This window comes from Gopherus flavomarginatus, chromosome 9 (genome assembly GCF_025201925.1).
Source record: "Gopherus flavomarginatus isolate rGopFla2 chromosome 9, rGopFla2.mat.asm, whole genome shotgun sequence".
Taxonomy (NCBI): Eukaryota; Metazoa; Chordata; order Testudines; family Testudinidae; genus Gopherus; species Gopherus flavomarginatus.
Window position 1 is genome coordinate 59,026,126 of NC_066625.1, and position 26,236 is coordinate 59,052,361.

The 26,236-nt window shown below is 41.6% G+C and overlaps 1 protein-coding gene across 26 annotated transcripts; it reads right to left on the reverse strand.

Annotated features, from left to right (window-relative positions):
* Window positions 1-2,217: 2,217 nt before the first annotated feature.
* TPM1 (tropomyosin 1) lies at window positions 2,218-25,212 on the reverse strand. Of its 26 annotated transcripts, none has more exons than XM_050967091.1 (10): window positions 24,978-25,212; window positions 24,249-24,374; window positions 23,929-24,054; window positions 15,397-15,530; window positions 13,944-14,061; window positions 13,129-13,199; window positions 12,213-12,288; window positions 11,636-11,698; window positions 11,276-11,345; window positions 2,218-3,125 (listed from the first exon to the last, which is right to left on the reverse strand). In XM_050967091.1, exons 1-10 carry the CDS (start codon window positions 25,089-25,091, stop codon window positions 3,043-3,045), a joined length of 981 nt encoding a protein of 326 aa, XP_050823048.1. In that variant the 5' UTR covers window positions 25,092-25,212; the 3' UTR covers window positions 2,218-3,042. The 26 variants fall into 26 exon arrangements, with proteins under 26 accessions (XP_050823048.1, XP_050823031.1, XP_050823034.1 ...); XM_050967075.1 differs by lacking the exons at window positions 2,218-3,125; window positions 24,249-24,374 and adding exons at window positions 8,008-8,225; window positions 9,867-9,945; XM_050967078.1 differs by lacking the exons at window positions 2,218-3,125; window positions 12,213-12,288; window positions 24,249-24,374 and adding exons at window positions 8,008-8,225; window positions 9,867-9,945; window positions 12,793-12,868.
* Window positions 25,213-26,236: the final 1,024 nt, after the last annotated feature.

Below are 26,236 nucleotides of genomic sequence, written 5' to 3' on the forward strand. Positions count from 1 at the left end.
TTAGCCTGATCCAAACAGATTTTACTGTGCCAATACAAGTGTACGTGTGTGTGCACTGCCTGTGGCTAGAGTCATCAAATAAAAGCCACGTGGGGCTGCCTCATTCTCATTTACCTTCAGTTCTCCAAGGAGAAGGCAGGTATTTATTTGCTTATTGTGAAGGCTTATAACAACCACCACAGCACTTCACTTGAGGAAAGTTACTACAGGAGCTGAGAGAAAGAATGTGACTTTCAACTGAATTCACATCTGTTTGCAGATATTTGCCATTTTAGTATTTAAGATCTTCTCGTTAAAGAGATATTGAAAACGCAACAACCCCACAAGAAGGGGGGAGCACTATTCATTGCTTCCTTGAAGGCGATAGATTTTAATGTGCATACATAAAAGGTGAGTTTACTCAAGCGTATAGTCGTTTAGAACTAAACGCACAAGGACAGTCTATAGGGCCATAAAAACAGCCATTGGGAGAGGCAGTGTACTCTGCAGCATTTAACTCACGGCTGAGAGCCAAGAATGCCTCCATTCACATCCCAACCCAGCCAATGACTCATTGCATGGCCTAGGGGCCAATCCTTCAAACCACCACAACCTAGCCTCGGATTTACTACTGTGAGCAGCCCCATCGACTTCACAACAGTGGGCAAGCGCAGGATTGGACTCTTACAGCCCCATTACCTGGTATTCCAGCCTTGCACTAAGGAAGGGGGATTATTATTAATCTATTTTTGCACCTCTGGTATTTTCAGGGCTTCTGAGGGACAGCCCCATCCAAGTTAGATCAGACCTAGAGCTCCTCAAACATATTCTGCTTGTTTTCTATGGGAAGCAGAGAATAACTGAAGCAGGGAAATGCTCTGGCAATGTTCTAGCCCACCCTTACATTCTTGATGGGAGGCAGATACAGTACCATTACAGCAGCTCTGCACCACTGTGACACTGGAAATATTCCCTGCCATGTTATTTCCATCCCCTTTCTACAGTGATGAACAGAGGCCAGGGGCAATGGAGAAGCAGCTCCAGTATATCTCCCCTCCTCCACAATTAGTACCTGAAAACATTCCATGCTTCCTTATCCTTCCACTATTTCTTATAGAGCACAAGACTTGTGAAGTTTCTTAGTTTCCATCAATTGCCCAGGATCCAGTAGTACAAACCTTTGGATGATCTGAAAGCATCTTTTTAACTTGCTTCCATTCCTCTACCCTGGCTGCTGGCAGAAAGGATGGGTAGTGTAACCCCTCTCCCAGCAACCAAGGTGTGTGCGTAGAAAAAAAGAGGATGAGACATAATAGTCACCAATCCAGACCCATCCTCATTTTTTCAAGTTTTCCAGTGACAGAGCAAGCAATTAAAATGAGCAGGCAATCAAAATAAAGACAAATACATAATTAAAATCCCGCTGCTGAAACTGTGAGGGGGGGAAGGAAAAGAATAGCTCATTCAGAGTGGGCTTGGCCACGGAATTTTCAAAGAGTTACTATACCAAGTACATGAATATCTAAGATACACAAATATGCTATGGTGGGATTTTAAGATGTGCTCACTGTTGGGAGTTTTGTTACTTACTTCACTGAGAACAGAATTAGGCCCAGGCCTTTTGAAAATTCTACTCACCAGCATAGAGAGATGGGCCTGAGTGGTAAAACTGGATCAGTGTGAGAGGACACGTCTTTACTGCCCAGTTAACTACTTGACTGCGAAATAACGTTCAAGCTATACAGAATGGTATATTAGCAGCCAGCAAGACATGCTAACTCGAGTTGTAGCCTATATCCCAAGGAACCAAGACAACTCGAGTTAAAAGCACCACCATACTCGAAATAAGGGTTTGGACAGACTCGAGTTAGGGGCAATACTTGAGTTACGATTTAACTCTGCAGTGAAGACAAGTCCTGAGCGTGTTTGGACTGGGAGGTTTGGTTCTGACCAATCTCTAAGAATATACACACACAACAACAATTAAAAATTAAGACCACATTCTTATAGCACAAATATTTAAATTTTTAAAAAGTTTTTAACTATTGTGACCCTCTGGCAATAGGGCAAAATGTAATATGTTATTCATTTTGGCATTGTTTTCATTTTACTCTTAGAGAAGATGGAAAGCCAGCTTGTCAATATATTTTATCCCAATGAGCCATAGCCATGCATATTCATGCTTTACATAGACAAAAAAATGAAAAGATTAAAAATATAAATCACAGGACAGCAAAATTTTAAAAAATGTCCTAAAATGTGCGTTTTATTTCATATCATTATACAACGTTTACATACAGGTATACTTTTAAAACTGCTCAATATGTGCGTAAAATAAAGTGAGGCAAATACCAATTTATAAATTCCCCCCCAATTCCACACAAATAAAATACATTTTAAAACAATCTCCCAAATTTATGTTTTCTCCGGAATTTACTTAATCTTTCATTTCAACATGAAAAATACAATGGAATGGATACTCAGGTTGAAATGCTGACCTACACATTTGTAATGAGCTGCAAATATACAAGCGAAAAACCAAAAAGTCTTAAATATTGTTTGTGGCTTACAAATCCTTGGTTTTATTGAATTAGCACAGCTCAATAAAACTCAGATAAAATAAATTACCATGCTGGACTAACTTCTGAATTGTACAATATCAAACAAAAGACCACAGCTGTACCTTTTGTTCAAAGTAGCACCAGTCCACACCTGATTTGTCTCTCCAACATTAACTGTCCTGTTAAACATATAGCTGGCACTTGAGGTGGTATTGTTTCTGACACATCAAAGGTGCCTGGACAGACTAAGCATACTGGTGTTGCTGAACTCTCTACAAAGTGTAGGCAACATTATATTGGGAAATGGCACATTGAAACCATAATAGAATAGTTCAACCTGCATATGGCTTGCCCATTTTGCTGTTTCCCTGACCCCTGCCTAGTATTTAGCAGATGTTCCTGTGACTGTGGTGAAACTAAAAGAAAAACATGTTTAAGGGGTTTCATGGCAAGCAGGTGTAAAAACAAACAAATAAGTATGTGGTTGCAGCTAAGGAGGTTTTCACATGTTGTTTAACTCCAGTAAAGTTTGATCCAGCATCTGATGCATACTAAGGTTTTCTTCTTTGGCATGGGCCACTTTCTCTGTTATGGGATTAGAAAATCAAAATGTGAATAGCAGCTCTTTGGAAACATCAATTTTCTTTACATGAAGGCATGCAATCATCACTTATAATGGAGGGGTTTATTATGATAAGTAGTGTACATGCTCATAAATACCAATGTTCCCAGCCAAGACAACTAGGGAATGGTCCAAACTAACAACATGAACTGCAAGTGATGCAAGTTTTGAACTGTTCCGCAGCTGCATATATTAAAAACAAACACACTGCCAAAAATAGACTAGATTTTTGTAAGTTCCAGATGCCGTGTGCTGTGGAAATGGGGAGTTTTAAACTTTTTTTAATGAACAGGGTAACAAAAAATGACATAATTTGTTAATCTGTATTCTAGGCAGCTCCACACTTTTGAAGTCACATTATAATTCAGAACTTGCAGAGAATGAGAACAAAAGAACCAAAACCTGAAATTAACAAGTTATATCAGCTGTTAAATAAAATAACAGCAGTTTCATTGGCAGTTAGTAGTTTTATGTTGCACGCACACCTTTTTCCCCCTAGAACAGTCATTTAACACTCTTACATGATACAGTATGTGAGCACAATGTTCTGGAGCTACATGCTACCAGAAGCCAATAAAACCGACTTTATTCTGATGCAAGTATACCTCTAAACTGACCAAGTATTTCCAAAAAGGGTTCCTATTTCAGGACTGCTTTTATTCAAATACAAGCCAATTTCATTGTAATTCTAAACAGTGCATTACATTTCCAGATACAAAATAGCTGAGAGTATGTTTTCTTTTGGTTTTGAAACCTGAATCTTGGCTAATAATCTTCCCCTAGTTACCAGTAAAATTCCAATTTGTGACATGAGCTAAAAAGGATTATGATCTCTCTACAAAGAGCGGGGTTCGTTTTTAAAATATCATCAGCTACTTACTGTAACTGGTATTGAAGTGGAAAGAAACTATTGCATACGCAAAGGAAGAATTTGTGGCTGCTCCAAGATACTATGGGCGCCTTATCAGAAGTGTTACTTCTTCCACTTGCACTTCTTTCCCAAAGAGTGATTTGAGAATTTCATCCATTAATTTACAGCAGTTACAATATCTTGGAAATCAATTTATAGGTTTCTTGCATATTTCTACCTTGACTCATTCATTCCTGAGGAACTTCAGAGTAAGTTTGTTTAGACACAACTAAGTTTATTCACACTAAAGCTTAATCCTCATTCAATGCCAACTTTAGTTCATTAGTTAGGCGACTGTTTTGCTCAAGTTGCTGGTAGAGATGGTCTGTACAGTCAGCAAGCAGGTTAGAAGAAAAAGAGAGGCAGAATGAACAAAGATTAGACAGAGAAACAGGAGAGCAAGAGTTAATAAAGAAACTAGTCACACGACAGACAGTTCAGTAACTAGTTACACACTGAGAGAAATTCTTTACCTTAGGAATCCCTTTATATTCTAGTTCTCTGATGACTAAATACCTACTCCAAAGCTCAAGAAACAGTTTATAATCCATAAAGGATTTCTCTAAGACCTCTTTTGTGGAGTAGGCTTGTAAGTCAGGAAAACAGGAAGAAAAATGGGACAATTGCTACAGTATTCTCAGTGAAGCCACATGAACAAACTTCCCAGCTTAAATTCATATACATGAGCAATGTACATAGGGTTTACTGTTTTATGAATGCCATGACTCCTTACAAATGTAGAAGAGATGGCAGAATCATATTCAATACTAGCTGACTAAAAGTAATAGTATAATCAGCCCTTACTGCAGCAGAAATGCATTCGTCAACAGCATACTATTTCTTGGCTCAATTCAGGTCACATTGAAATCACTGGAGCTTTTTCCACTGAATCTCCCATTGGAGTTTTACCATTAAGTTCAACAGGAATTTGCTCAAGCCCCACATACTTCACTGCATGTTCCCTTTATTGCGCAATTTGGTAGCAATTTAGGAAAAGAACGTGTATTTCTCAGCTATTGAAACAGGGAGATTTTGAGGCCTTTAAACTGGAATAAAAAACTCACAAGTGCCCCCTTGACAGCTTTCACAAAAGACACCTTTCGTGTTATAGGTGAAATGATAGGGTTGAATGTATTGCTTGAGTACGGCAAACTAGTAAAGGACCATTAACAGAGCTGATTTTCAAGACTGGAGAAAACATCCACAGCTACGCTATTTAGAGACTAAATCTAGAAAGGCCTATTCCATGAAGTTCCATTCAGTTTCCCTTTCTTTTTTTTGTGTTTTTTTCTTAATAGCCTGGCTGTGAAATCTGAGACAGGTCTACACAGGTTTCTGAACATCCTTACTCCACAACTTATTCAATTGTGGGGAACCATCCATTTTGCTTCTTTTACCTTTCTTGATAGCTGCAACGGCACTGCTTTCCCCCTAGAAGATAGGTGTCCAGCACCTCACAAAGATGGCAAGACCTTGCAATGAATTCATTTGTAGGACGCACTTGTGTAATCAGAGGCAATCACCAATTGCTCCTCCTGGGAACCCAGGCTCCACTGACCAGGAGAGTAAGATCAGAGAATATACCAGAACACCACTACCAGACTAACTCAATTTCCTTCTTTTACTTTTTCTTTTCCCATTCAACCTTTTATATTAACATACACTTGGAAACTGTATCCAAACCTAGATGTAGCTAAGCTTCCATTTTGAATGCCAAAATGTATTTAGTGGTTATACAAACAATACTGTGTTACAATTTGAATGAAAATATGAATGTTTACCTGCATCAGTCAAAACTAAAGTTATATAAATCATTGAAGTAAGGATTCCCAATCTTTCTGTGTGCCCAGACTGAGACTAGTCCTAAAATAACTAGCCACACTTGGAATTGTTGATCTTGTGCTTAATTCACTAACATTTAAATTTATACATAAAAAGGGAAAAAGCCAAATAGGGGCTTTTAACCTGGATAACTAGTGGATTTAAATTAGAAAAAGAAAAGAAATAAAAACCACTGGCAAGGCCATAGTCAAGTTTAAAAATAAATGTTTAAATCTGGACAATCTTCACAATCATAGCAACTCTACTGAAATTACAATAAATAAATAAACCCATTGTGTTCCCTCCATAGCTGGTTCCAGAGCTTTTTCTAATAAGCAGTGACGTGGGTGAACAAACAGATATACTGAGCTGACAAGATCGCAAGAGCCGAAGTTATTAAAGAAAAGGAGAAGAGGTAATTTCCACCTGTATTCAAAAAACAAGGGGAGTGAGGAGTAATTACCAAATGTGAAGAAACAGCAGGGAGGGATGAAGGAAGTATTTTCAAGCCTCATGGAGAATTGCAACTAATGGCAGGTTTTAAAAATACAAATGAAAAAGCTCTACACGAGGTTACTTGATGGTATCTTTTAAACTGGAATGAGACATAGCCAAATTAAAAAGCTTTCAGAATGGTAGCCATGTTATAGTCTGTATCAGCAAAAACAACGAGGAGTCCTTGTGGCCCCTCAGAGACTAACAAATGTATTTGTGCATAAGCTTTCGTGGGCTAGAACCTACTTCATCAAATACATGAAGTGATGAAGTGGCTTCTAGCCCACGAAAGCTCATGTCCAAATACATTTCTTAGTCTCCAAGGTGCCACAAGGACTCCTCATTGTTTTTCCAAATTAAAAAGTTACTGTTCTACAACTTTAAAATGGAGCACCCTCAAATTCAAGATCAAGTACATTGGCCAGAGCTTATTAACATTTTGAGCATTAGAACTTTACCAACAAAATCAAATGAAAGGAATAATTAGTAGTCAGTTCAGTTTAAATTGATATTCACTTTAATGTAAAGCTGTTTAAAAAAAGGACTTTTTCCATTACGAAGGAAATTAAGGTAAAATAGTTACAATGAACGTAAGTCCTGCTGAAGCAGCATTAAGGCTTAGTTGTACATTACAGTAGGAGAGCAAGAAACATCAATATTTAGTGTTTTGTATTTAAAAGGAACACTGTCAGGTCAATCTGAATCCATCGTTTAGGTTTTGTCAGACAAAATTTTAACAAAACCTGAGATCAATGGAAATAATTTAATTATACATGACAATGACACATTCTTTTGGTTCAGATTTAAAAACATTCCCCTGAAGTCTCTGCAACTGGAACTTGCAGCTTTGTGCTAGCACAGTTTGTGAAACTAAGAATGAAAGTGAAACTATTATGTTTTCATCTCTCCAGTGAAATGTAAAAAATAAACTTACAGTACCTATGGTGCTAGATAAATCAATTTTTAAAATTCCATAACCCACATTGTTAATGAACACAGATAAGGACATTTAGTTATCTTATTTTGGAAAGAAAAAAAAACCATCGGATTTTTCACCTGACGCTATCCCTTTAAAAGTTCTTTTACTAGAAGTTAAACAACAAACTTATATAATGCAGGAAGTCTTCCATATCAAGACTTCAAGCTAGTAGGAAATTTTGGACTCTAGAAAAAACACAACTGTCAAGCACTTAAGGACCAAACTACACTCTCAGCTTTGTTCCCACGACCGAATGACCCTAGTGGGAGCTGTGTCCTTGCAGATTTTGGCTTAACAAGAAGACTAAAAAACCACTAAACTCTAAGAAAAAATCATAACATCTGAATTTTAATTTGAGAGAAAATGAGGATTGCGTTACAAAAGCGACCAATTTAAGATAGCCAAGATTAGCATTATTATGCCACAGACTGGTATTTTTCATTTTGAAATTCTGCATTGTTTGATATTCTAGCAAGATGTTTGTTGGGGTCAGTGAGGAGGGGGAGGAAGGAGCAGCAGAAAAAGAAAGAAAAGAAAAGAAAAAATTAATCCTTAATGGCAAAAAAAGGAGATTTTTAATTTGATTGATAGTTGAAATGATAATTTAAATAAATAAAAGGCAAAGGAATAGCAAAAGGGATACATCTGACACAGTGGGATGTTTATTTTACATTGAAAGAAGTAGAGTTTCTGTACAATAGAAGGCACAAAGAGAGCAATGTCCTGAGTCAGGATGCTAAAAGCAAAGAATAAGCTGGAGGACAGGACAGTGAACCCGTGAAACATCCAAGAGCTTGGAAAGGTGGTTTATCCAGCTTGATGAAGATATCTTTGGAGAGGTGAAGCAAAGAAATTTATCTGCATGAAGATAAAAGGTGGGAAATAAAAGTGGCATAATGGAAAGAATTCAGAAAGCAGCAGCAATAGCACATGGAAGCAAACATGCCAAGAGGAATACTAGTGAAATATCACACCACATCTCCTTTTGGAACGCTATTGCAATGCCTCCGTTTAAATATCTATAGAGAAATGTATTTATAGCAGAGAGTCAATTCCTGATTATTGTTCCATTTGTTAAACTCCACTTACAAAAAAGTTACCTATAATTCAAAGCTAATTACAGAAATGCAGTTATAGCTATGAAATCTTCAAAGTCTATGGTGTTGTCTCAGATTTTAAGCCTACTTTCAAATCAGAAATCTCTCAAATTTAAATTATGCTACAATTGTTAGCAAGAAGATTTTGCATACAAGGCACTGCATGTTGTTCTCTGTAAATGGAGATAAAGCTGTTACAGTCCTACAAACTGTTTATAAGGATATTAGTGTGATAAATCACTGTGTGGAATTGTATTTCTCGGCTTAGAATCAAAACACACAAAACAGATAATATTAGACCACAACCAAGGAGTTCCAACACTGGAAAGTTAGGGGAAAAAAATATCATAATTTGCATATTTAGGGATGCTTAAAAAAATTAAACGGGGGGGGAAATGTAAAACCTTCAAAACATGCAAAAAACACTTGTGGCTCTAACCAAAGGCTAAAACGTGTTGAACTCTGAAACTGAAGTGTAGAAATTGAAAGAAACATCTGCAGATAGGTGTGCTTTAGACAGAGCCACAAGTGTTCAGGGTTTTCTGATCTCAGTTTTAAAACAAATTAGTGCACATGACAGTTATCAGTATGAGGAGGGGAGACAGAATGTAAAGGTTTCTGCATAGCTGACTTCTGTTCAATGTCTTCAAAGCACGCAAGAAAATTTAGTGTTGTTTCAAGCAAACTGTACCAACCAAACAAGACATTAGTCGGTCAGACCCTATGTATCTTGCAATTTTACCACTTTTTCATTTTTTCTGCTCAAAGTAAAAACTTCTGCCTTTTTACTCAAGCCAAAACTCTATATTTCCACAGCTTTTTCTCTCAAACTACTTTCTTTCACCGCTAACAAATATGGGAAGGTTTATTTTTCAAATGCTCTTCACAGAAACAACGCACATCCCAACAGCTGTCACTTCTATTTTTAAAAATGGCCTTAAAGAGGTAATCACTATGATAAAATGAAAAACATTCTCTGTAGAAAGTACTCTCTGTATGGCATATAAGGAGACTCTTATCTTTTGGCAACTTCAAAATGATGAGCACTGTAGAAATTCTTGAACAGAAGTGAACTCAGAAGTAGAAAGTAAAAGAACAACCAAAGGGAAATGAGCCAGATAACTGCAAGGGAAAGCAGGTTCATGGATACAAAACAAATGGGTAAAAGTGAGTTGATTAAGCCAGCCTTGCAAAATTGTCAGAAAATTTACAAGACCAGGCACAATACTTGCCCACCCTTTAGCATGATGAAGAAAATACTAACGATGCTTTAACATGCAATCACACCCATTCAACGTATTCCTCCCCCTAAAGAGTGAGCAAGTATAATTTTGCAAGGCTGCAACTAAACAATCGTGAGGGTAGAGAAGCAGGTGCAGGCACAGGTTGAGAGGACATTTACATGGAAGTCATATCATTGAGAGCGTGGTCCAGCTCCTCGCTGATTGCTTTGTACTTCAGTTTCTGAGAATATAACTCATCTAATATTCACCAGGGAAGGCAGAGGTGAAAGGAAATGGAGAATGATCAGGTGATGGAAGGTGAAGGTGGTGGCATGGGTCACCATCCGGAAACAGCATCAAAAAAGGGGAACAGTGCACAGAAGTAAGTGGTGTGGCAGGCAGAGAACAAAACAAACAATATATAAATAAGGAAGTAATACAAATGGTGAACAGCTTTATGTGAAAAGTCAATTAAAATTACTGCATCTTCAGTAAGCCGAGCTGAGACATAGATAAAGCTGAAGAAAATAAAGTGTGCAACGAAAAAATAATTCCCACTTCCCTACACTGTATTTAACTTGCATTACACAAGTTCTCAAGGTACATGCAATGAGCCACAAGCCAGCCGCAGAGAGAACAGGCTTGAAAATGGTGCTTAGGGAGAACCAGGTATCTCACTTCTGCTTTCAAAAGATGTTTTGGGTTTTGTATGATGTCACACCCTCAGGCTTTTCCAGAGGATTAGTTCTTCCCAAGCATTTTTTTTTTTTTTTTTTTTTTTTTTTTTTAATAACTGAGAATGTGACCATAAATTCTCTGCAGCTGGCTGGCTCTTTTATAACCTTTAAAGACTTCTTGCACAAGTCAGCTTCCTATATCAAGCAATTAAGCTTCTTAACAATACTGAAAAAGTTAAAACAATTTTACGAGTAAATCTCATATAGCTTAACCTTTAATTACAAAGCACTATTGAATTCTATTCTCAAGATAAAAGAGAATTCTATTCTCTTTACTGCGATTCTGATAGATTTATTGGAGCCCTAAAAGCAAACTTTGTGAGGTTAAATAGGCTGTGCTCCTGAATGTGTATACAATCCATTAACTTCACTGAAAATAGCAGCTGTTCTATGTCATGAAATAGTTGCCCTGACCTGCACTTATCTCAGTCATAAATGAAATTAACTCAATATTCCTAATTATAACAAACAACATACTACTCATTGCTGATATTGTAAAGTAATTAAACTAGCATATTAATAACATTTGCCATCTGATCATTTTCCATATCTGAATATCCAAGTAGAAGAGTTTAAAGCAAAAAGGCTTAGAATATCAAAGAACAAGAAACAGGCAAGAGCAAAACACTGTCCAGCGAAAAAGTTTAATTAAGTAATAAATTTGGACTGGAAAACACTTCATTAATTTAGGGTCTTATCCTGCCCATTTTAGTTATGTGAGTAGTCCACTTATTTGCATGGGACTAGTCACATGGAATAAAGCTTTGTAAGACTGGGCACTAGATGAAGCCCATGGGTGAATATCAGCTTTCTACTCTGAAGGAAGTGTCAAAAATAAAGCACAATCGTACCTTCTAAGTCGTCGATGCTCTTCTCCAGCTTGGTTACTGACCTCTCAGCAAATTCAGCACGGGTCTCAGCCTGGAGTTAAAAAGACACACAAAGTCAAAAACTATACAAATGACTTTAGGAAACTTTCATGATATTTACAAATACAAAGGCAACAACAAGTATGTGAAAAAAATTTCTGTTCAATGACAGAATAATAGGAAATAGGTGTAAAATCACAATCATCCTCCAATATTGTCTAATGCGCTATAGCTTTGATGCTGGCACCTAACATTATGCTATTTTCCACACTGACACGTTAATTTCACATCAGTCAGAGCAGTATCATAAGATCTATTAGTACAGGATTATTCTAATTTTACCTCCTTCAGTTTGTCAGTCAGGATCTTTATCTCCTCTTCATATTTGTCTTCCTTCTGTGAGTACTGTAATTAGAAAGAGCATCAGATGTCAGACAAAATATTTTCTATATGAAAATACAACATGTATGACAATCTTACACTGTAATGATAACCATATACTGTACTAGTTCTAGGTATGGAAGTACTTTAGTTTATCTTTCAAGACATAACGGTCTTGTTCTCATTTATTAAAAGGGCCACATTTTGCCCAAGTTGCAGAGTGGTAACTCAGGGCAGCATTTGGTACTATAATTTTAAGGTAGGAGGACAAGTTGGAAAAAATTAAGTATCTCAGCACACAAATTGCATTTTATAGCTATAAATATAAAGTTTTAAGTAACACTGATGGATAATTAATGTTATGCATATTTTGATTATGTACTTGAATTAAAGTCAGATTTCTGGCAATGGCCTGATAGTATCTAAGTAACAAATCTAAATATTTCCATTTACCAAAAGCCTTATTGAAATACAGTATAAACATTTAAGGACAATGCATAAAAATCCAGGCCACTGGGGTTACAAGGCTCTAGCCTACCTTCTCAGCCTGAGCCTCCAGCGACTTCAGGTTGTTGGTCACAGTTTTCAACTCCTCTTCAAGCTCAGCACATTTGCTATTATTTTGGAACAGAGGCAGGAAAGGGGGCAGGTGGGAGATCAGTCAAGCAAAAGAAATAGGAAAAATAGGGAAAAAAAGGGGGGGAGAAAGATTGAGAAAAATGAAAACTGAATTACAGAGCAAAAGAAAGGCCTAAAAAGCAGCTGAATCCATCACAACTTGAAAGCAATTCATTACAATGCCAGAATTCTCTTTAAAAAACAAACCCTATTACAAACAAGTTACCTACAGCACCAGGCTTACTTGGAAGTACTCACAGACCCTTTAAATATGAGATAGTTCAGCTTCTTTTTGGCTGCCAAAAGATCAGTTATAAAGGTTAAATAAATAAAATAAAATAAAATAAAAAGACCAAAGAAAGCCACCAGAGCAGGATGCAAAGAGAGTAAAGAGTGCAGTGAAGGTTCATTCATCATTACTGAGTGAACTAACAGCTATGAAAGCTCATCAAAGACTTGGGTTGCAGTTAAACCTGAAAACTGTATATTAGTATCAGTACCTTATCCTCTGCAGCCATTAATGCTTTCAAGGTTTGATCCATTATTCTTAATTGTTCTTCCAGCTGTCGGACTTGGCTGTTAGTGAACACATGAAATGCACAAAAGCCATTCACAAAATCAGTGTGCAGGTAGGGCATGCAGTGACAAAAAACACACGCACACACATCTACGCACACGTTTACTTTAGTGTTTAACATTTATTTCAATCGTTACAGTAAATGAGCAAAACATAGCTTTGAGCTGAACACAAAGAAGTGTACTGCCAACATCTCATGCAAGTATAGTCACTGTCTCGCAGCATCTCACACACCTCTCTGGGAAGTCACAGCACTTACCCTTCTGAGAGTTCAGCACGTTCCTCAGCACGCTCCAGATCGCTCTCAATGATCACCAGCTTACGAGCCACCTAGATTAAGGCAGATTAAAAAAAAAAAAAAAAAAATCACACATGACTGCACACTATATGCTAGTGCAGCCAAAGCCTTGGATAATCTCTCTCACTGTAATGGTCTACATACAAGGACAATACACTTCTCCCGGAATTACTGATTCAAGGAAATCTCCTGCCTTCACTAGACTCTTGTTACTCATATGGGCCTGACTGCATCACCTGACCAGGATTTTCATGTCCCCTAACTCCCATTCACCAACATGACAGTTGAAAAATAAGTTTTTCTTTTTATAGCCTCTCTAAAGACCGCAGTGATCCTTTTCTCAGCCATTTTGTAGCAATCATAGCGACGTACAAGCATCTTGGTACAGGAGGTGATGATATCATATATCAGGATGATGGACAGGCCAACATGCATTTCATCCTGTCTGTGCTATTATTGTCCATTTTTGTCTGCCATTTTATCAAATACAGTTCTGTGCAGTGGGCTACTCTCTTGCTAAGGAACGAGCACAGATCTCCACTCATACTGTGCAGTGGAATCTGAGTGTGGATCAGATCTCCAGCAGACAAATCACAGTTTTGTCTCTCGAGGCACTCAGGAGCCTATTTCTCATATCAATTCTTTGTGGGAACAGTGCTGCTCTCTTATTGACAGGGATGCTTGTGACCTTTTGTACTTCTAAGGCAAACAAAAGAGAAAAGCTGTAATCAAAGCCTGTAAGGCCTCAGCTCTTTGATTTGCACTCCGGAACAGACCTCTTCATACTTGCGGTCAGCCTCCTCAGCAATGTGCTTGGCCTCTTTAAGCTGGATCTCCTGGATTTCCATTTTCTCCTCATCCTTCTGGGCTCTGTTCTCAATGACCTTCATTCCTCTGAAAGTCAGGAAAAACAGGAAATACTAGGCTTAGTGCTTCCTAGTTTATCTCCAATCCCTACACCATTTGTAGTGCATCTTTCTATGACAACAGACTTAGATGGATGCAGCATGTCAGAGAGGTCATTTTATTTAACAGGTAGGAAGCTGAGAAGAAACTGGTGGTATCTGAATTAAACAAGAGTGGTTTGTTATGCTGCTTGCACAACTCAGCATTGCATGAAAGTTTGCAATCAGCAGCCTGACCACAATTTTCTTCAGTTCAGTTCAGTGCTCCCTCACTCAAAGGTGCATGATAAAAGGGACTTGCTTTTGATGTCCTAAGAAAGTGACTCAGGACAATATGTAGCTTAAGCCTCAACTCTCTGGCACTGCATGTTCAAATCCCTGCTGGGTATTTTTCTGAGGTAGATAAATAGAGTTCGTTGTGATATGCTGTATCTGGACCTTAGGACCTAATATCCTTTCTGATCTGCACAAACAAAACATTTAGCATTTTTTCAAGAGCCAGGATTTGCCCCAGTTTGCTAGACCAAAATTCCCTTCCCTAACTGTTGTGCAATGTGCTGTGTGTCTGTCAAATGCTTCCCACCTCAAAATGTGCTGCACACTGAATAATGGTGTAGAGTGAGTCTTGAAAACGTTTAGCGACCTTTCCAGACAAAAGGCACTATTATGGGTATTAAATATAATTTTACAAGTCTACAGGTGGGATTTTCAAAAGCACTTAGTCCTTGGGCCCCTAACTCATTTAAGTGTTTTTGAAAACCCTAACTCAAATCCCTATCTGGACCGACTGTTTCTCTCCCCTTCCTTGGCCATGAAAGCACAAAACTGCATTAATGCACAAACCATATGAACAAGCAGAGTAGCAGTCTCTTCAAAAGCTTGCTTGTCTCTGGGTGGGCTTTTCAGTTGGATGCTCAGGAGAGACGCAGTCTACAGTTTCCCATCAGGAGACTGAGTGTGCACCACCACCATAGAACTACTGGCCCAAGATACAAGTCTTGGGGTAGGACTAACCTGGGTCTCCCAAGAGGTTGCACAACACATCAAAAGCCAAAGCACCAAGCCTATTGGTCACAGGATATCTGTAAAGAGTTCTCAAAACCTGACACAAACAAGGACTAAAGCCTGCACATTCAACACGTCCCTCCAGACAAATTTTAACTGACTGAAGTCAACACATGTAAAGGCACAGCAGATTACATCCAATCACAAGATATAGAAAGGTGGTTAATTTATTTTTATCCACTCCTCATCTGGACAATAATTGACTTGTCATAAAGATAGCTTGCTGCTCAAATAAGAACATGAATTAGGCCATACCCACCTTTCACTCTCATCTGCTGCCTTCTCAGCCTCCTCCAGCTTCTGCAGAGCAGTTGCCAAACGCTCCTGAGCACGATCCAGCTCTTCCTCAACCAGCTGGATACGTCTGTTCAGAGAAGCTACATCGCTCTCAGCCTAAGTAGAAGTAGTAAAGAAAATGAATCCATAATACAACCTAAGAGTCTTCTTTTGTAAAGGACCATTTAGATCATTTTAGAACAACAGTTGGGAGAATGTAGTAAAAGAGAACACCAGTCTAACTGGTTAAGTAGCCAACAGATATTTTTTTGTGTATCTACAGATGCGCACGCACACACTCACCTGCGCTCTCTCTCTCTCCTACTCCTTCCTTAAAGTGTAGTTAGCTCATAATGGAGGACAACTGATCAATCTTTCACCTTATATGAAATATCTAAATACTGTACAAAGTGTCCTAAGAAACTCAAGTGTCCTGTGAATAATGTTTATTTTTTCGTTACTAGGTATTTAGCCTGCACATATCCTCAGATTACAGAGATGAGAATCTTTACTGAAACATTCAACAATGTCAAAATTACCTTTTGCCCATTTTACCCAGAACAACATATCATAGGACTATAAAGAGTTTTAAATCCTATATCTTGAATCTGTACCTGGGAACTTGCCCTTATTTTAACAACAGAAGTTGTATGAATATTTCCTTGATCTTAAGAAAGGTAAGAAGCAGCAACTCTGTGACAAGGCATAGATGAAACACCCAAAATTACAATACATGGGTGAGGGTATTTGCAAATATCCAGCTCACAAAGAGTGAACAGAACATTAAAAAAAAACCCCAAAAAGAAAACACGGAGTGCACTAACGAGTTTTGTTCACAGGAAGGGATACAAGGCTGAAAAATAAGAGTCTAGCCCATGTCAGTTGAACACAGGAATCCTGGCCTCACCAACCCTCACAATACATTTGGTTACATATTTTCATAATGCTATCTGCATATTACCCTCAGCTTTGCTTTACTTGCATCAGATATTTGTGTAATCTTTTGTGTAACATTTACACCAAGACTATGCGGCTCTTATCTTTACAAGCTTTCACTTCTGACATTTTCCAAGCTACATTTGTTCTAGTCACAGAGTAAGTACTGTGACAGCATTTTGTAAACAACTCCCTTATTAAGCCTCTCTGTTTCTTTCCAAAGGATATGAAGGGCAGTAGTGTTTAGAATAAAGGGTCACTATTTTAAAAGGAAAATGACTTCCAGGAATACAAATGACTTTTAATGTACTGAAAACTATTTTCAACATTTATTAACTTTGCTCTAACAAGGAAGTGTGATTATGGTGCCTGCCATAGCATCTAATTGAAACTATACATGTATTTCATGGCAAAGGTACAAGTCAGTGCCTTTTTGCAATTAAAGTTTTTTAGGATCCATCATTTACAGCCATAACAACAACAACATTTGTATTACAGTAGTGTCTATGAATCATAGATTATTAGGGTTGGAAGGGACCTCAAGAGATCATCTAATCCAACCCCTTGTTCAAAGCAGGACCAATCCCCAAATGCCCCCCTCAAGAATTGAACTCACAACCCTGGGTTTAGCAGGCCAATGCTCAAACCACTGAGCTATCCCTCCCCCCAAATGCTTGACATGGACCAGCACCACATTGTGCAAGGTGTAAATAGCAGCAGCTTACGTACTAGATGCTCCGCCACTAGAATGAATGAAATTATGCACACACAGCAAGGGCACAAATCAGTAATCTATTTGAAGTCAATAGGAGCACTGACAGTAGGACTGCATGACTAGGGCCAATAAATAAATAAATCCCTAAGTGTCAGTATTACCTCCAATTTTATTCTTTCCCTAGCAACAAACTACAGAACTCAGAACTCTTATTTAAGAGCAAGGGTTTTATGAAAAGCACTTGGATATTTTAACTTGAAAAGTACAACTTTTTATGGGGGAAGGGGTTTGCAAATGTTAGTTTAAAAACACCTTGGGAAAGTGGTAATATTACAAGTTAACAATTATGTTAAAACTATTCTTAATGTGATAAGAGCGTACAACATAGGAAACACAGGATGATTAAAGTTCAAGTTCTTACTTCCTGTTCTACAAGCAGTAACTCACCAAGGGTTTACCAACTAGCCTTATAAGGCCTAAGTTATTCTGCTGCAGAGCAGGACTTCTGTCCTTATATGGTAAGGAAAGGAAAAAAGTACTGATGACATGGAGGGGCACTCCCATGGCTAATAGATAAACACAACCTTTTGCATTGGTGCTAGAGCATTCACAATATACTGCACACTTTTACAGTGAGAGATGAGATGAATAATATACTGCTGCGTGTTAATTATTGTTCAGTGTAAAGAAGATTTTGTTTTCCAGCTAATCATATAACAGATTGGGGTGGAGTGCAAAACGTATCATCAAATGTGGTCACTAGCAATGTGTAAAACTAGGGGGGAGGAGTAGAATGAAGAATCATTCACTTGTTATATTTTAAGAAAACGGCAGCCAATGGTGCAAGAAAATAAGAATCTGGTTTAGTGTTCAAAAATGGTCAACTATGGTATCGGTTGGCTAGAGCTTTAGCTTTTTTATTGTTTGCATATCTGTACCTTGCACAAAAGAAAAAAATATCTAGCTGGACACATGCCATACAAGTCAAGCAATCACTATGGAAAGGATCATGTAGACTGCTTGCTGCAGCAGTTCCCACTTCGGGAAGAAAAATGGAGTCAGAGTGCAGCTTCGGCATGGACGCTTATTTCATATAGCAGAGCCACATATTTAGAGGTGCCCATCACTTTTCTCCATTTATTCACATCAGTGCTGTTCTCATGTCAAAGACACTTAAAATATCATGCAAATACATTCTGGAGAATTTCCACAATCTAAATAAAATATTCCAGGAAAGGAAGAAAACCTCTAACTTCCTCTAATGACATTACTTGATAAAATAGTTAAGACCGCTCGTATGGATTTGATCCAGCTTCCAGTGCAGTCTGTGGCAAAATTGCCACTGTTTTCAATAGTGTAAGATCAGGCCCTAATAATTTAGTAGCAAAACTAGTTATATACTTAAAAGATTCCACAGTAATCAAGCTATTACCTCAACTAGGGAAATCAGGATCCTTTACTCCAGGAATCTTATTATTGTTCTTAATCTTATTATTGTTCTCAAGTTCTTAGAAGAGGAATCCATGTTTAAGGATATTAAATATGGGAACTATGAAATAAACAAAACTATGATATGAGCTGCCTCTAACTGTTAAAATGGTATTGAAGTGACCTGTGAGAACGTAAAGTATTGTTACAGATTTGAATGAGCCATGACTGTTGTCTCTGAGAAGGCCATCTGCAACCAATCAGGAAGCATTCCACTTGCTGATAGATATCAGATAACACACTTGTGCATTTACTGCCTAGATTAGAACACACACAAAATTCCAGATTATAGGGAAAGGACCCTACAACCAGTTTTTCTATTATAATGAAATAAATGAATGCTGATAAGTGATATCAAAGAACAAAGTTTTTTACAAACACTGAAGACACAAAACACCTCCGTGAGGTAAATTTTTAGTATACACTTTACGTACAGAGATACTAAAAGCATTACCAAAGGTCAGTGGCAAAACAAAGAACAGAACTTCCAATCCCTTGCAGTAATCACTAGACAAAACTACATCCCTAGACACATACTGGGTGATGCTCTTTCCGTTTTTTGTAATTTATTTTGTATAAAAACCTGAGCAAAACAAATATTTCTGTAAAGAGTATCTTGGTTCCTACTTTTTATACCTAAGCCATTCACTGACCTTCAAACCATTTTCTGGCCTGAAAAAAGTGTGTTCACTTTAGAGAGAGGAAGGATGGTTAAGGCACTATCCTGGGCCACAGTAGATCCAGGTTCACTTCCCTACTGTTCTTATAGATTTCCTGTGTGACCTTGGGGAAGTCACTTAGTTTCTCTGTGCCTCGGTTACCCATCTGTAGAATGGGGATAATAGCACTTCTCTACGTCACAGGGTGCTGTAGGATAAATATGTAAAAGACTGTGAGACACTTAGATACTAGGGTAAGGTGGGCCATATAGACACTTTAGACACAGAGGTTTGTATAGCATGTAGAGACATTGTTGCCAAATGCTCAGAACTGGCTGCCTAAAGTTATGCCCTCCGTTCATAGTCACCTAAGTAACCTGATTTTCAGAAGAGCTGATCACTTACCTCAATGGGAGCTCTAGGTACCAGCACTTCAGAAAATCAGGCCACTTATTTAGATGTCTGTTATAAACTTATAACCCCACTGTAAGCAGCTAACTTTGAACATTTTGTTCACTGTTCCTTAGCATGAACATTTATATTAGACAATTTAGTCTACCTAAAATATCTTCAGCATCTTTTATTTTTAAACTCAACATTTTAGACTGATAGCCACAATTATCTAGTACTTATCTGAAATCCAAATTATACTTGCTAAAAATTATATTTGTCTTGAGGTGTCTATCTAAAGCCTGATGTTACATTCTTCAGATAAAAATGGAAATGGCATTTAAAGTACCCATATTGCTAGAAAAATCTGTCAATGAAATCTCTAAGTCTAGGTTGTCCAGGCAAAGGAATGCAAAAAGAAATACTTTTGAAATTTGCAACCATTCCCATCAGGTACAGACTGCTATACACCAGTGATCACAATTCTGAAGAACAGGCTATCCTTCCTGGAATTAGGAGGACCACAAACACTAGCACTGAATTTCACAATGGGATTGAGATGATGAAGCCTCATTAGGCCACTGAGCAGAACATAGCCCACAGCAAAGGGCCAGCTACACCATTGCCAGTGTAAAAACTATTTTAAAGGGTGTATGTGCCCTTGCCTAGCCCCTAAAAGCTGCACAGAACTGAATGAGAGGATGGGGGAAGGGGACAGCCCCGTGTATACATTACTGTAGACTCTCTCACTATCTCTGGGATTTGTCTCCAGGATACCGTTGTTCTGCTGCGGATCTAAGCACAGCCCAGCCCAGCCCTTCCCTTCCCCGACACACACGCTCCCACCCTAGCCCCTGCGGAGACCACATGCACGGAGAGAGAAGAAACCTGCCCTGCAACCAGCTCTTCCCTGCCCGCAGCCCGAGGAGGGGCAGGCGGGGATCTCCCTGGGTGTGTCCGCCAGCGGGCCGCAGGGCAGAGGGGATGGGGCGCGCAGACAGCCCTGGAGAGGAGCGGAAAGGGCCGGGCGGCCGGCCCCACTGAGAAGGCAGGAGCTGCCCTGGGAGGCGCTGGTCGGGGTCCGGTACCTGCTCTCGCAGAGCCCGCTCCTGGTCCAGGGCCCGTTGCAGGCTGCCCGCCTGCTCCTCGGCGCTGTCCGCCTGCTGCTGCAGGCTCCGGATCTTCCTCCGCACCGCCTCCAGCGAGCTCAGTCCCGCCATGACCCCGGCTCCGCACCGCCCGCCGCCGCCGCTCCTGCGCTGCGGCTCGGCTAACGCCTCGGCCCCGGAAGTTCCTCTGCCTCCCCCTGCGCTGCCCGGCGGCCTCCGCACGGAGCTGCGGCGCGGGCTGGGCTAGGGGCCGAGCAACAGGGCGGCACTCGGAGCCCCAGAGAGTGTGCGGGGCAGGCAGAGAGAGCCCCAGGCCGGGCTCTGCAAGTCGGAGGAGGAGAGGAGACAGCCTGGGCTCTGCAGTGGGGGTTAGGGGAGAAGGAAGGACTCAGGGACCCAGGCTGGGCTCTGCAATGAGCGAGGGTAAGACCCAGGCTGGACCCTGTACTGGGGGATGGGGTGGAGGGAGGAAACAGGGACCCTTGGACTCTGCAATGGAGGGGGGAGGGGCATGGATCCAGGCTGGGCTCTGCAATGGGGCGTGGTGGGGAGGACCCAGGCTAGGCTCTGCAATGGGCGCCGCGGGGAGGCGGATGGAGGAAACACAGACCCAGTCTGGGCTCGGCACCGGTGGATCCAGAACGGCCTGTGCGATGTGGGGGTGGAGATGGAGAAGATCCCAGACTGACCCGTGCAGTGCAGACGAGGGGAACCGGGCAGGTGCAATATGGCCTGTGCAGTGAGGGGAGGACGGGGAGACGCTAGACCGGCAGGTGTGAGGCAGGGCCAGGGTGCAGAGCAGAGGGATTTCTGCAGGGCCGCTGTACACGGTCCTGCTGCCTCCATTCACGCACGGGCGCTGCGGAGGGAAGTGAGCAACTAGCCTGGCAGCGAGAGGCGGCAGCGCCACCTGCCGCCCACACTGATACCCATTGTACCCTCTGTCCGCGGGCTGTTCCCCAAGGCGTGAGTAGCGACAAGAGAGGACGGACGATGGCGGTGGTGAAAAATCACCAGTCAAAGTGGGTGGAAGGCCAGGAGTTCCCCACCCTCCCCCTACATAGCAGAGCAATACTGAGTAGGGACAAAGGGCCCGATTAGCTGACTGAGTCGTTCGGGAAGCTGGGCCGCATGTGCCACGTGGTGGGGTTTAAGGCACAGAGGCTGGAGCCTGCCAGGGAGGCAGTGGAAGGAGTTGTAACATCTCAGAGCTCAGCTCGGCTCGGCGGGGGGGGGCCTTACCGCCAAGGGAGGGTGGGTTGGTGGCTCTCAGGAAGCGGTTTAAAGTGGTGAGTCATTTGATTTTCCTAACTCCTTCATGTGAGCCCACCCCAAAGAGCTCTCCCCCTCCCCTTCCTGTGACAGATCTCTCAAAGCTTGGACCGATGTGCAGGAGGAGGAGGAATACTCTGAATAAACGATTTGTGCCCCAAAGATACTCTACGTATCTGCTTCCCCGCAACGCCTTATCACAACAGGAGATATTGCATACACCAGGAGACACAGCATTGCAGAGCAGCTTTTAAATCTCTGCCTTTGTCTAGAAGAGAAAACAAGCGAGTCACCCTAGCTACCCTCTGCTTGGGCGGTTATTGCAAATAAAACTGCTTGCTCCACACCAATTCCAAAATGGTGTTTTCCTTCCAAGTACAGGGAAATGGCATCCTGACTGCACTGTAGACGTCTCTCTTTTCATGAAAGCGATCTAGTAACATTTCTCTCCCCTCTCCTGCCTTCTTCTTTAGGCAAGCTATTCCCAAATAGTTTGCATACTTTTCCTTATAAGGAATATCTCCCTGGATCTATATGCGGCTCCTTTGAACAAGTTAAATAAACGTCCTGCCAGAGAGCTGCCTCTCATCCATTTAGCCTTATACAGAGAAAGAAGGAAAGACATCTGATCTATATTATACAAAGTCTCTCTCTCTCTCTCTCTCTCTCACACACACACACACACACACACACACACACTCTCTCTCACTTTAAGACCCTGAGCTCTATCTGAAAATTAGAAACCATTTGCACAGTCTATACTGTGGCTGAAACATTTTTTTTAAAAGTAAACAAATATATTGTCTTCTTTCACACACAATTAGATCTTTCTTGTTTACATTTCACCCTCTAAAGTATTTTCCCTGCACCTAAAAATACCTTGCTTCATCATCAGCTCTAAAACTCCTTCCTAATTTTATTATTTTTAGAGATTCATTTTAAAAGCTGAGTTAAGGGGGAAAATACATTATCAATTTTGAAGAGTTGTGTATCACCTAATCCTAGAATTCAGAGGTGAAAGACACTCATAGGGAATTGAATCCTACAGTGGTGGCCAGAGGGATCTGGATGTAAAGCTGTAGAAACGCTAAATTCTGATGTACTACATGCATGAAACTATTTAATACTTGTCGAGGGGCAAACAGGTGGGTGGGATGAGGGTTTGGGTGGGGTGCAAGCTTTCACACTATACCATATAAAGCACTGAGCTATATATAACCCCTAGCTTGCTCTCTGGATCTCTATCCTACTGACTGCAGACCTAGCAAGTATCATCTTCCGGAATGATTTTCAGACAGAGAGCTGTCTTATCCTTTAACAGGTGAATTATTAACCTCAAGTATCTCCAGACATTAAAATATAGGAGATGGCCTTCAACTTAAGAACCACTGAGTTATGGTAACCTAAGCTGTAGTGCTTCAGTGAAGGCCTAGCTGATGTTAGGCCTCTTTTGTACCCCAGTATGTAGCTGTGTATATGTTAAAAGACCTTGTACTAAGAGTAAAAGAGCAATTCTTACAGTTCTTGGCCTATGGAACAATAGATGCAACTAACTAATAATAACATCTTTAAAATGACTGCAAACACTTTTCTCAGGAAAAATGGTAATTTTTTCCTCTCTCTCCTGCCCCTTTTAAATCGTCTAAATAAACGCCCCACCCTTTACTTACAAGCTCTGTCTAGAGAGGTGGGTACACATGAAATGCGCATGTGATGAGTGAGCAGAAATCCATGTCAGTGCCTTTCATGGTGTGTGCACCTCATGCAAGGAAGGCAGCGTGGTTTCACCTCTGACCAGGAAACACCTGGCCCCTACAGCAAGCATGTCTCTGGGATGCAGCTGGACTGAAGCACAGGCATGTCTCCTGTGCAGAGAGCAGTAGGATTTGGAAGGGTAGAGAGGATGTTGTGTGTGTCTATTGGGGGAGGGGGGGCGGCTAACTTACGTCCGCAGCCTTTTTCTCAGCCACTTCCAGCTTTTCCTGGGCATCTTTCAGGGACTCGGAGTATTTGTCCAGCTCATCCTCAGTGCCCTTCAGCTTCTTTTGCAGAGCCACCAACTCGTCCTCCAGCTGCGAGACGGGTGGAAAGTGGTGGGGTAGGAAAGGGAAGGGAGGCGGAGGAAGAAAGGGTGCAGCAGGCAATGTGATCGCGCAAAGGAGAAGTGTGGGTGCAGAGGGACAGAAAAGGACAGACGGACAGAGAGAGAGAGAGAAAAGGAGAGAAAGAGTTAGATTCCCTTTTGCTCTTGGCAGAGGCACGCTACCTTGGTGGCCTTCTCTTCTGCTGAGAAGAGGCTTTCCTCAGCCTTGTGCAGCTCCTCCAGCACTTGGTCCCTCGTATCCTCCGTCACATGCAATTGCTTTTCCAATTGCACAATGTCCTCCTCAAACTAGGCGCACACAGAGGAAATACAATGCACAGATACATTTTTTTTTCTGGGTATTTCCCCCTCTTCCCTTCCCCAACCTCCCAGTAAATGCAATTTAAAAAAATGCAACTCCATCCCACGAAAAGAGTGGCACACATCTGGAAAGCGGCACTGCATTTGCAAGGGAACACTTCTGCTTTCAGATACTTAGCATAAAATGGGGGAGAGGAGGCTGGGGAACACATGGGCTTACTTGCATTTAGGTAAATCAAAGCAGAGCTGTCCATCCCCAGCCAGCTGCTAATTTCTACACTTTATTCCGGCTTTAAAGAGCATTTTAAGTCTGTCTGACCCTTTTCCCCGTTTCCCCCTTCCCAAATCCCTCGGAGGGCTCGGGTAGTTATTCAGATCTACTCCACTGGTGTGAAAATTCCCCTCTTTCGAGTTACTCGGTCTCTTTGGGCGGGGACGGGAATCCCACTAGCAAAGTCCAGCCAGTCGGTAGGAGCACGTTAAGAGCCCACACGGCCAAGCTGCTGCTCCAGCCTGCGAGCTGCATGAGGACCCCGAGGGGCGCTGCTGGTGGCTATGGACTCGCGCGCTGACACGCGGCGAAATGCAGACCTGCTTGCTCCTGTCCTCCGCCGCCTTCTTGTCCGCTTCGGCTTGCTCGGCTCTGTCCAGGGCGTTCTCCTTGTCGAGCTTCAGCATCTGCATCTTCTTCTTGATGGCATCCATGGTGGCGGCGGGCTAGGACTCCACACACACGGATAGGACCCAGGCGAAGGGACGGGGCAGGCTGCGGAAGGCGGGTCTGTGCTGGGCCGAGCGCCGGGCTGCAGTGCGAGCGCCGGGCGGGCAGCACCGCGCAGATATGTACGTTCCACGGGGGCTGCCTGCATTCCTCAAGCCAGCCATCCAATACTTTTTTGGAGAGGGCTTTTCTCCCTCCCGCCCCCTGGCCTCGTCCCTACCCCCTGGCTCTCGCTCACTCCCTGCTTTTTTCCACCTCCAGCCTCTGCTCTCCCATTCGCTGCCGCCTGCCATTTGACCGTGGATATGACTATATATGGGATCCGACGGGGTAGGGAGGGAAGGCAGGCAGGGGCAGAGAGCTTTGTGCCTGTGTCTACTCTGAATACGCGGGACTGGAGGTTTGCTGCTGCCGCTGCCGGGAGCAGGCCAGAGCGGGTTGCACGGTGATGCTGTGAGCCGGAGCTGATTGTCTGCAGGGAGCGAAGTTATGCCTGAAATGCCCATTCTGCAAAGTACTGGCGTGAGCCGAGCGCTTGGGTGATTGTTCTGCTCCGTAGCGGGGCTGCCTCGTCCCATCCCAGAGCCTCCCATAATCCCAGCCTAAACAGCACTGGGAGCCCACCGAGCTTTCCTCCCTTCCTGGAACAACAGGTTTCTAACAGCCCACAGTGTATAGGCATTAACTGTGGCAGGTCATTCCCTGGGCTGCGGTGAAGTCTGGAGGGATGTGTGTATGTGAGGTTGTCTCACAAATCCATTCACAATTTTGACACACAGCTTTAAGGAAACCCCAAGAGCCTTGAGGCTCAAGGATGTACAGGGCTGGTGAAACTTTCTTCTCTTTTGCCCTTTGCGCAGGCAGGAAGTCATATTTTTGTAACCACAACTGGAGCCGATCATCTTCTGACTTGTTACCACATTTCTACTAAGGCCATGTCTACATCTAAAGTTTTGCAGCGCTGGTTGTTACAGCTGTATTAGTACAGCTGTATAGGGCCAGCGCTGCAGAGTGGCCACACTTACAGCAACCAGCGCTGCAAGTGGTGTTAGATGTGGCCACACTGCAGCGCTGTTGGGCGGCTTCAAGGGGGGTTCCGGGAACGCGAGAGCAAACCGGGAAAAGAGAC

What these genes read in the sequence shown, in the direction of transcription:
- TPM1 (XM_050967091.1), bottom strand. Translation starts at nt 25,091, where the DNA reads ATGGATGCCATCAAGAAGAAGATGCAGATGCTGAAGCTCGACAAGGAG. An exon ending in CTGACCGCAAGTATGAAGAG is followed by an intron (nt 13,200 to 13,943) that starts GTCTGTTCCGGA and finishes GCCTTAATCTAG; the next exon opens with GTGGCTCGTAAGCTGGTGAT. An exon ending in CGTGCTGAACTCTCAGAAGG is followed by an intron (nt 12,289 to 13,128) that starts GTAAGTGCTGTG and finishes CCAAAATAATAG; the next exon opens with CAAATGTGCTGAGCTTGAAG.